The 11,151-nt window shown below is 44.7% G+C and overlaps 3 protein-coding genes across 6 annotated transcripts in view; 2 read left to right on the top strand and 1 right to left on the bottom strand.

Annotated features, from left to right (window-relative positions):
- The window catches only part of LOC129827643 (FERM and PDZ domain-containing protein 1-like), a 35,961-nt gene extending 32,616 nt beyond the window's left edge, over nt 1–3,345 (bottom strand). Inside the window, exon 1 of one of the 3 annotated variants that reach the window (XM_055888666.1) lies at nt 3,030–3,345. The gene's annotated coding sequence lies outside the window, so the exon portion shown is untranslated. Of the gene's footprint in view, nt 1–2,957; nt 2,979–3,029 lie in introns of those variants that run through there. The other 2 variants (XM_055888669.1, XM_055888667.1) reach the window with 2 other exon arrangements.
- Nucleotides 3,346–3,701: 356 nt separating this feature from the next.
- LOC129827644 (mitochondrial import receptor subunit TOM5 homolog) lies at nt 3,702–4,664 on the top strand. The gene is made up of 2 exons (XM_055888670.1): nt 3,702–3,976; nt 4,303–4,664. Exons 1-2 carry the CDS (start codon nt 3,856–3,858, stop codon nt 4,335–4,337), a joined length of 156 nt encoding a protein of 51 aa, XP_055744645.1. The 5' UTR covers nt 3,702–3,855; the 3' UTR covers nt 4,338–4,664.
- A 2,143-nt stretch (nt 4,665–6,807) lies between these two features.
- LOC129827654 (zinc finger and BTB domain-containing protein 5-like) lies at nt 6,808–11,128 on the top strand. 2 transcript variants are annotated; one of them, XM_055888692.1, is made up of 2 exons: nt 6,808–7,089; nt 8,642–11,128. In XM_055888692.1, exon 2 carries the CDS (start codon nt 8,648–8,650, stop codon nt 10,766–10,768), a length of 2,121 nt encoding a protein of 706 aa, XP_055744667.1. In that variant the 5' UTR covers nt 6,808–7,089; nt 8,642–8,647; the 3' UTR covers nt 10,769–11,128. The 2 variants fall into 2 exon arrangements, with proteins under 2 accessions (XP_055744667.1, XP_055744666.1); XM_055888691.1 differs by lacking the exon at nt 6,808–7,089 and adding an exon at nt 8,060–8,196.
- The last annotated feature ends 23 nt before the right edge of the window (nt 11,129–11,151 follow it).

Below are 11,151 nucleotides of genomic sequence, written 5' to 3' on the forward strand. Positions count from 1 at the left end.
GAGTAGGCATTGATTTTCTTTAAACAACCCCTTCCATCCCTCTTCAGAAGAACAATTTATCCAGAGAAATCTCATTTAGGGTGCTAGCATTGCTAGTGTACTATATATTTTTTTATGTATATTTCGGAAATTGTTCAGATTTTATTTTTATGTAATTTGGTTGAAATTATACAACCTCACGTTCCTATTCAAATTGTTGGGAGGGGCAAAAGGCCCAGCCATTAAATGGAGTGTTGTTAGGAGAAAAAAATTATTGACGACCCGACAGTCACTAGCTGCCAAAATGTGTCTGGGGCACTGCACAATATGGATCTACAGTAATGTCTTAATGACCACCATTATTGATTGGACTGGTGATCGATTGGCTGACCAATTGGTTAGACCATCTGTCTCCCCACCAGTAGAACCTGAGCCCTAGGACCATGGTCCTATGGGATCCTTGGGACGTCCCTACCCCATTATAGTCGTTAAGGTTAGGGTTAGGTAAGGGTTGTGATTAGGATAGGATAGGAATTAAGGTTAGGGTTTAGGGTAGGGACGTCCCAAGGATCTGGTGATTGCATTGACCATGCCTCAGGACTACCTGGCCTGACAACTCCCAGCTGTCTCTGTCCCCAGTCCACCCGGTCGTGCTGCCGATCCAGTTCTGGGAGGGAGGGAGGGAGTTGAGCAGTGAGGCAGGCTGGCAAGTAAGAAGATAGATAGGCAGGCACGCAGTTAGGCAGGTAGACAGGCAGGAAGGGAGGCAGTTAGGCAGGTAAGTAGGCAGATAGACAGGCAGGCAAGTAGGCAGATAGACAGGCAGGCAGGTCGTTTGGTAGTCAGGCAGTTAGGCATGGAGACAAGCAGGCAGGCAGGCAGGAAGGGACACAGCTAGTCTTTCCTGATGTGCAAGTCCTGTCATTCCTCTTGCATTTCTCTGGTGGCTGGATGAACTCAGAACAACAGCTCTGGTGGCTGGATGAACTCAGAACAACAGCTCTGGTGGCTGGATGAACTCAGAACAACAGCTCTGGTGACTGGGTGAACTCAGAACAACAGCTCTGGTGGCTGGATGAACTCAGAACAACAGCTCTGGTGGCTGGATGAACTCAGAACAACAGCTCTGGTGGCTGGATGAACTCAGGACAACAGCTCTGGTGGCTGGATGAACTCAGAACAACAGCTCTGGTGACTGGGTGAACTCAGGGCAACAGCTCTGGTGGCTGGGTGAACTCAGAACAACAGCTCTGGTGGCTGGATGAACTCAGAACAACAGCTCTGGTGACTGGGTGAACTCAGGGCAACAGCTCTTTTGGCTGGTTGAACTCAGGGCAACAGCTCTGGTGACTGGGTGAACTCAGGGCAACAGCTCTGGTGGCTGGATGAACTTAGGGCAACAGCTCTGGTAGCTGGGTGAACTCAGGGCAACAGCTCCATCACATGTTCTACCATACATCCCTAAGTCATCATGCACACTGCCTGCAGCACTGGCATAGCAGCACAGGCAAACACACACACACACACACACACACACACACACACACACACACACACACACACACACACACACACACACACTTATACTCATACAACCAAGTGTGCACACTCACAAAGTGGGGCAGGTGCTCAAACTGAGAGAAAAAAAGTTACATGAGAGAAAGGAGACTAAAAATAAAATAAAAGGTAATTAATTGTAAATAAAAATACCACCATTCAAAAGGGCACTTTTTTCATATGAGGGCAAAGGGACAGGTGCTCCAGCACCTCTAAAGCTCTATCTGGGCACGTGCCTGCAAACACATACACACAGATGGTATCGCATGCGCACAATCACACACACTGAGGAGTCACGCCCATAAGGCAGCACAAGACCAGACCGACAACCGTCCATGTGTGAGATGATGTGGGCTATGTGTGTCGGTGTGGGAGTGTAGGAACGCGGTAGTCCTACATATTTATATGTGAACATAGTAAGTGATCATTTTCTGTGACATTAAATACATACTCTCATGGGCAGCATGTACATTTTAGGTACAGCACATGTCTGACCTATATACAATCATAATCAGTGGTCATATTAAATCATGTCATGAATTAAATAAAGGACCCAGAAAAGCTAAATGCATTGTTTCGGTCTAGTTGTGTTGCAATATTCTTGCTTGTCATCGCATCGAAAACATAATGAACGTCGCATTTTCACAAACCTATGGAGACGCGCATGAGGAATAAGGCTGTTTCTGTGTCTCTTCACAACTCGTCGACGCCCATTGATAACAACAAGACATTGGCCATTTACTATAAAGGCGTTTTACACCACCACTAGAGACACCTGTCATCAGCGCTGGATCTACTACTCTCATTCAATTTATACTATCGCCATTTGCATTAAGTGACAGAAATGTCATGTTGCACAGAATTCCATTGGCTGCGTATTAGCCATGCAAAATGCATGTGTTGAGTATCTTAGATGGATGAGGATAGGTATGAACGAATGACAAAATAACTACGACCATAGCCACAAATGCATGGGGTAACAGTGGGCTGCTCAGCATGCAATAAAACGAAACACAGAATAGAATAACAACAGCCCATCGCGCCATAGTTGTCCCCCTAATTCATATGCAATTTTCTCTACGTCGATATAAAATATTTAAATGTGTTATAACTCAGATATATCTGTGTATTATGCTGTTTTCATATTTCATAGTTCACCCTCCAGGATCAACACTAACCCGAGATATAATCGGTGACAGCAGTCCTGACAGATTAGCCCGTAAACAAAGAAAAAAAGGTCAGTCTTTTTTACGATAGTCCTAATCCGATTAAGATCTCTCTACTCATCTCCGAAACAGGGGCACGTGGACCCGCATGAGGTCCAAATCCTGCAGATAGAATCGATATTTTGTTTCTATGTGAAAAATATCACACCAGATTCTTGCAATCAATGCAAGGGGCACGCAGAAACATATACCCACCGGCTCCTCCAGCATCCGTCCAGACAGTTTGACAATAAAGAGGAGAATAAAATCACGAAAAAACTAACTCACCTCGTGTTCTAAAGAAAAAGACGGACCGGGGTTGTGGATCGGGAGGGTCAAATTAAGTGATTGAAGAGAGAGAGCAGACAGAATAGTTTGTCAGAATCGGTAGAATCCGTGTCCGGACGGTGTGGCGCGTGGGGGTTTAGGCTGGATGCTGTCATCGTATTGGGATTGCTCTCGACCGCTTAATCCCGGCCCTGAGCTCAGAAATAACCCATCCCCTCCCTTCGTCTTCTCCTCCCTTTATTTTCTCAGCCTCTCCTTCGCATTCATCATTGTTCGCTCCCCCTCCGTCTGTTTTGAAGACCCCCCTCACAACGCCAGTTTGATTGAAGGCGAGGGAGATCATGATTAACATTAAAACATTCAATAGATATGATATTACTGTATTAAGTGGGGGGGGGGGGGGGGGGGGTCGTAAACAAATTAGAATTACAGTATATTGTAGCCTAATAAGCAATCATATAAAACAGACATAAAATATAATATTGACATTTTATTGACATTGTTATTCATCTCTAAATATATATTTTAAATAGACTTATACTTAGATAAATTGGAAAGTCTTGAGTTAGTAGAAATTCTTCATAAATAAATTTGTATAGTTTTGCCCTTCGCTTATCGTAGAGTTTGTACCTCTGAGGCCATTTCATTTACAGTAATCCTTCAAGCGTAATTTCCGGTTTAAACAGTCACATTTCCGCCATCAAGCACGCCGGTACTGAGAATCAAACCAAAGAGCAAGCGTAACACCAATTTGCAGGGAAATCGCAGCCATAAAACCACAACCAGCGCAGGGGTTGGGTGTAAAACCTTCACAGACCACGCCGGGATGTTCAAACTCGAGGGGTTAGGGCCGAAAATGGACCCAGAGGAGATGAAGAAAAAGATGCGACAGGACGTCATCTCGTCCGTGCGCAATTTCCTAATCTATATTGTCCTTCTCAGAGCCAGTAAGTATCGGCCTTCACATTCCTCTCGGTTTGCACATTTTCTCACAATATATTGTGTAATGCATGTGTCACTCAACTGGTCAGTGCTCAGACCAGAGAATGTACACAGAATCAATGACATCACCAGACATGACCTTCCACAGATCATCCAACAGGTAGTGACCCCAAAAAATGGTTCCCCTCTTTTGAAAGGGAGCCAACTATGCATGAAAATGAATGGCCATTAATATAGATAGCATCCCCGGGGTCTTCAATAGCACTTTTGACTGCAAACAATGTCTCAATCAAAAGTGAACATTTATGTATAATTTACTCTGTCCCCACAGCTCCATATATTTTGAAGAAGTTGGACAGCATTTGAGACCATCTACCTCTCCAGTATTCCCACACTCCATTTACTGCATCAAGCACAATGGACATAACGATGACAGGGGAACAAAGCTAAACACCATCATATGGATCCTATATGGAATACTTATTTATAGGCTTCAATGAAGACAGTGCGTTTTGTCCCACATAGCACTTGAACACTAAGTAGTTGTCAGTTGTAGTTTTCAAGATGTCCTCTGTTTTTGTTTACGGTTAGTGCTCAGTAACAGAAAAACATCTGATTGCATTTTGGTTTTGAGTGATACTGTACCTCCATTTGCAATGGTCCCTAACAATAAATGAGAGTGTTGTAATTGAACGTTTGAATTTTGTTGGTCATGTGAATCACCTGCAATAAAGGGAAGACATGTTTAAATATTGATTGGATGTTCATATCATCAGGTATACCTAAATGTCTCCCTGAAAAAGCAATGTCCAAACTGGCAAAAAAAACTTTAACAACTATCATTTATGGGTTTTGATATGAAGATATTCAGTGGATCATAAGGTATACACTATTCTGCAAAAGGGTGATAGAGGATATTATGTCAAATTTGCTACACACAGATCCTTACTTGGCCCCTGGACTCCACATCATAAAGATACACAGTATATATACTGAACACAAATATAAACGCAACAGGTAAAGAAGTGTTGGTCCCATTTTCCATGAGCTGAAATAAAAGATCTCACATATTTTCCATACACACAAAAATATTATTTCTCACATTTTGTGCGCAAATTTGTTTACATCCCTGTAGGGTGAGCATTTCTCCTTTGCCAAGACAATCCATCCATCTGAAAGGTGTGGCATATCAAGAAGTTGATTAAACAGCATGATCATTACACAGGTGCACCTTGAGCTGGGGACAATAAAAGGCCACACTAAAATGTGCAGTTTTGTCACACAACACAATGCCACAGATGTCTCAAGTTTTGAGGGAGTGTGCAATTGTCATGCTGACTGCAGGAATGTCCAATCGAGCTGTTGCCAGAGAATTGAATGTTCATTTCTCTACCATAAGCCACCTCCAATATCCTTTTATTGAATTTGGCAGTACATCCAACCGGCCTCACAACCGCAGACCACGTGTAACCACGCCAGCCCAGGACCTCCACATCCAGCTTCTTCACTTGCGGGATCGTCTGAGGAGGGAGAGGGAGGGGGTGCTGAGGAGTATTTCTGTCTGTAATAAAGCCCTTATGATTGGCTGGGCCTGGCTCCCAAGTAGGTTTGCATGGCTGTACCCATGCCCTGTCATGTGAAATGCATAGATTAGGGACTCATTTATTTATTTCAATTGACTGATTTCCTTCTCAAATCATCAAATCAAGTTTATTTTTTATAGCCCTTCGTACATCAGCTAATATCTCGAAGTGCTGTACAGAAACCCAGCCTAAAACCCCAAACAGCAAGTAATGCAGGTGTAGAAGCACGGTGGCTAGGAAAAACTCCCTAGAAAGGCCAAAACCTAGGAAGAAACCTAGAGAGGAACAAGGCTATGAGGGGTGGCCAGTCCTCTTCTGGCTGTGCCGGGTGGAGATTATAACAGAACATGGCCAAGATGTTCAAAATGTTCATAAGTGACAAGCATGGTCAAATAATAATCAGGAATAAATGTCAGTTGGCTTTTCATAGCCGATCATTAAGAGTTGAAAACAGCAGGTCTGGGACAGGTAGGGGTTCCATAACCGCAGGCAGAACAGTTGAAACTGGAATAGCAGCAAGGCCAGGTGGACTGGGGACAGCAAGGAGTCATCATGCCCGGTAGTCCTGACGTATGGTCCTAGGGCTCAGGTCCTCCGAGAGAGAAAGAAAGAGAGAAGGAGAGAATTAGAGAGAGCCAAGATTTTCAAAATGTTCATAAATGACAAGCATGGTCAAATAATAATCAGGAATAAATGTCAGTTTATGAAGTTGCATTTTGCACTTCTATGAAGTGTATCTCAGTAAAATCTTTGAAATTGTTGCATGTTTATATTTTTGTTCAGTATAGTGCGGAAGTAAAGCCGTCGTGCATTACCTGAATATCCCACAATGGGGGCGCTCTTGTCCTGTTTTTGAGGAGTACATCAGCATTCTGATCATAAAGTTGACGATTTCAAATGCTTTTTTTCTTTATTCAGATAATGTTGCATAATAATGTCTGATATATTAATAATAGTTGACGGATGGGATGCATATACGAATGAAGAGTGTGGTTAGGGTTAAAGTTAGTGTTATGTTTTAAGGGTAACTCTCAACCTCAATTTCAGCCTTTGCCCAATCTCTTAAAAAAAAAATGCATTCAAATGAGAAATTGTGGGTTACTCATAAATATTCATTTTGGGGGTGGGTAAACGTAGTTGTACCTGATCCCAACACTTTCTCACTAAAGTTTACCATAAATCCACCGCCACGCTCTGATAATAAAATGATGTGCATAATGAGCAAATACGGCTCTGGACAGTTAGTTAGGTTAGTTTACAGTGGTAAGGTGCCGAGTTCCTGACATCTATTGCCACTTGCGGGGTGCAAATTCGAATCGCCCACGGGTTGCAAAACAAATATCACGTTTATTGCACTATTGTGATTAGAAGAAAAGTGCAATCATCACCTTGCAAATAAAGATTAGGTGCTCAATTCGGTCCGCATTGCAGTGTTTACGCAGTAGCTCTTTTTCCAATGGTCAAATGAACTCACAGATTGGTCTTGAGTTCTGTATAAAAACCTACAACTACTACCAGGGCGACTCCTCTCACAGGTATGCTTTCACTTTTCAGAATTAGAAGTGTGTAGGCACAGAATGAATATTGTAAATAAAGGAGAGAAAATAATAATATGTATCCCATGTGGGATTAGAATTCACAGCCATTGGACTATCAGCCAACTGTTTTAGAGGACTGCGCCACCAATCAGTCATAACCGGTGGAAAAAATACGAGTTCAAATCACCATTATTGTCATCTATTGTTGCGATGGATGTAGCAACGAATGCATAATCCCCATAGCCAACATGTTTTTTTCTTCGTAAAAACATGGAGGTGTATGAAACAGTAAGAAAAAACGTTGAATTTGGTCATATGAGGAAATGTGCCTTAACTGCCTTTATGTAATGTGTAATGTCAGTAGTCTAGTCAAGGAAGCATCATGCGAAATACAGTATATTAGCACGTTCCTTTACCAAGACCATGGCCAAGTAAGGCGCACTGTCACCTGCTTTCAGTGGTTGACTTGGACTGAAATAGGTGCTGGTACTCATTTTGGTTGCGATACTGTTTACAGTTAGGTGCAGTAGTAAAAAGGCACAGCAGTAGAACATGTACGGTGCTGGTACTCAGCTCTGGTGAGCTCCTGGCAAAGTCAAGCACTGCCTGCTTTTATAGTAAACCTTAATGTGGTACCATGCAGCTCACAGATACCCTGCAGTTATAGAAGGGTACGTATTTCATACCGAACCCCTCCCTTGAGATGACGTGGAGGCACCTGTACGTCACGATTTCAATGGTAGAGTTGAACCACTAGGGGCAAAAACAGCTAGATTTACCTCTAAAAGACCAAAATATATCACTTTTGCAACGAACTGTCAAAATGAAGACCATAATTGACGTGTCTCACTATAACTAAGCCTTAAACATCTGTTTTTTGATTATAAAAAAAGATTATTCATGAAAGTTAGTCTTTAAAGTCACATTTTAAGAAGATACATTTTGAAATGGGCGGGGTTTATGACTTTGTGGCTGTGATAACTAGTGACGACCGATGAGACCCCGCGTTCTTCCGTGTTTTTGTTAAGATTAGATGTTTGGGCCCGCCTCCTCCCAGTTTACTGTGACCTCATACATCTTTTGCAGGCTAAAGACTATTTTCAGGTAAAGTAAGCCAAATATTGTAGTTTTTTCTGCGTTGATCGCTTTGTTACAATTTGAGAAGCTCGCTAGTTAGTGTATGTGGCTAACTGGCCCATTTTCATTCATTCAGCGAATGATACAAACGTAAAAGGAGGGCGGTACTGAACGAACGTGAGCCAGGTCTTCTGGTCTATATTTCAGGCACGAGCATGGGGACAGTGCAAGATGATATGCCGGTTTTCATACAATTAGTAACTAATATTTGCAAGGACAAATGTGATCTACAGTGTCAGACCTTTATACCAGTCAAATTAGTCCATAGACATTACATTTGCATTATAGTTTTTTTGTTACTAGCATTGAGTCTATTGTATGGAAACTGGCCTGGGTGTAGTGCATTGAATGATCAGAATTTTTTTTGTCAGCTTGATCACTCAGTTTGACTATTCCTCATGTTCATCCTCAGGCAAAGATGGACTTCCCAGGTCACTTTGAGAACATCTTCCAGCAGCTGAACCACCAGCGTGTCAGTGGTCAGCTCTGTGACTGTGTGATCGTAGTGGGGGGCCAACACTTCAGAGCACACCGCTCTGTCCTGGCAGCCTGCAGTACACACTTCAGGGCCCTTCTGAATTCAGTGGAGGGGGATGGTGGAGGAGCCAGTGTGATGGAGCTGGATCTAGAGGTAGTGACTCCTGAGGCTTTCTCTGCCCTGCTGGACATGATCTACACCTCCACTCTCACTCTGGGGGCCTCCAACGTAATGGATGTGCTCCTGGCTGCCTCCCACCTGCACCTCAACACTGTGGTCAAGGCCTGCAAGCACCACCTCACCTCCCGCAGCTTCCCCACATCGCCCCCGCGTGGTTGGAGTTCGCCAGTGCAGCAGCAGCGGTTCAGCCATGCAGTGGACCAGCAGCATCTGAGGCAGTCTCCATGCCAGGCAGCAGCCATGGCTGGGGTCAACTCCAGGCAGCAGAGATCTGTCCTACTCCAGCAGCTGGGGCTCAGCCTGGTCACATCGGCCCTGGAAGGTAGCCTCGACGTTGGCGAGACTGAGTTGGATGCTAGCCAGGCTGGAGGCAGGGACGGAGGGGATGGAGCAGATGGAAGCATGGAGCAACTGGCAGCTTTCTCAGGTCGGCGTCACCACAAACGCAAGAGCTCTTCTCCCCAAATGTTTCAGGAGGAGAGGCTGAACAGCAAGCAGAGTGGGTGCAGGCTATCTGAGGGGAATCACGGGGAGGGCTACCCAAGGGTGTCCAGGAGTAATGGGGGTGAGGAGCTTCCCTCCCCTGACTCCCTGAAGACAGACGAGTGCCTCTGCCTGGAGAGGGAAAGTGCAGAGAAGCAGGAGGAGAAGTATGAAGGGACTTTACAAGAAGAGGTACAGCTGCCTAGCCAATCAGATAGTAATGTGGGAGGGACACGGGATAATGGGGGAGAGGATCACACAGAGGGTTCTCAGGTGGATGGAGGAATCATGTTTAAAGTGAAAGTGGGAGAAGAGGGAGAAGAGGAGGATCATAAGATGGATGTAGTTGTGAAGAGTGAGCAGGTGAACTCTTATCCAGACACACCAGGTGTGTCCAATTATCCTCCATTCCCATCCGAGGACACTGGTGATCATCAGGATGAGCCAGCAAATGATGAGAAAGACAAACTCAGCCCGAAGGGAAATGACCCAAGCTCATCCAACCCCCAATCTAGCTCCAATCCTCAGACAGACACACACCCACTCCAAGACAACACGAATGGAGATGGGTTGTCTGATAATGAGGGCCTAGACAGCAACCAAGACCTGGGCCTTTCATGCATTCTCAACCCCAGGAGTCAGCTTGAGGCATTAGGAGAGGACAGTCTCCTTAACACCACCATCAGTGAGGCTCAGGCAGAAAGCAATGAGGCTGTTAGGTCACTTCAAAACTCAGAGGCAACAAACGCCTCCTCTTCCTCCTTTATGTTCCCAGTAACCTCTGTCCCCTTCCAGCAGCTCCTCAGTAGCGAGGGGCACAGTTTCAGTGATGGATTCATCCTCCAGTCCACCCAGACTCAGGATGTTCTGGGGGGCTTCTTGAGGGGTGTCAGGCCAGATGTAGGCACCTTGGGCAGCCTCAGTTTGAGCACATCCCTCTCCCGATCATCCAGGGCTGAGATGACCGGAGTTGGGGGTAGCTTAGGCCTGCCAGCTTACCGTCGCATCGCCCCAAAGGTGAACCCCAACTCTGAGGGCCAGATAGATGGACAACCCCAGGATCCTTCCTCCTCCTCCGGTCCAGCAGGGGGGGATACTGCTCCTCGCCCTGCCCTCACCAGAGCATCAGAGGACGTCCTTTCAAAGTGTAAGAAGGCCATGACGGAGCACAACGTCCTGGTAGTGGAGGGGGCAAGGAAATACGCCTGCCGGATCTGCTGTAAGACCTTCCTAAACCTGACTGACTGTAAGAAACACATCAGAGTCCACACAGGAGAAAAACCTTACGGCTGCCTCAAGTGTGGCAAACGCTTCAGTCAGTCGTCCCATTTGTACAAACACTCTAAAACCACCTGTCTACGCTGGCAGAGCAGCCACCTGCCTGCCACGCTGCTCTGAGAGACAGGGAAATCAGGTGGAAACACTGTGAAAAATAGCCGGTGCTACCAGTCAGAAAGCTCATTGACAATTTCCATTTCAAAATGTTCTGCCATATCAGGGTTATGCTTGTCTGGTCATTGTTATAAATCTTGTTTAAGTAGACACTTTAATATTGATGTGAAAACAAATGTTGACTGTGTGTTGATGATTTTAGAAAGCACGTACAGAATGTACTGTAGTTTGTCTAGAAGATGACTACATGAAATGTGATGTTATCATCATAGAACAGAGAGAATGGAACTCTTTAAAATAATCTTTACACTACTCAGTAGGATCACTATTGAAGAGTGGTACAAATTAAACTACATTGGAACCAAACTGATCCCTGACCATCTTTTAAA

Source organism: Salvelinus fontinalis, chromosome 29, assembly GCF_029448725.1.
Source record: "Salvelinus fontinalis isolate EN_2023a chromosome 29, ASM2944872v1, whole genome shotgun sequence".
Lineage (NCBI taxonomy): Eukaryota > Metazoa > Chordata > Actinopteri > Salmoniformes > Salmonidae > Salvelinus > Salvelinus fontinalis.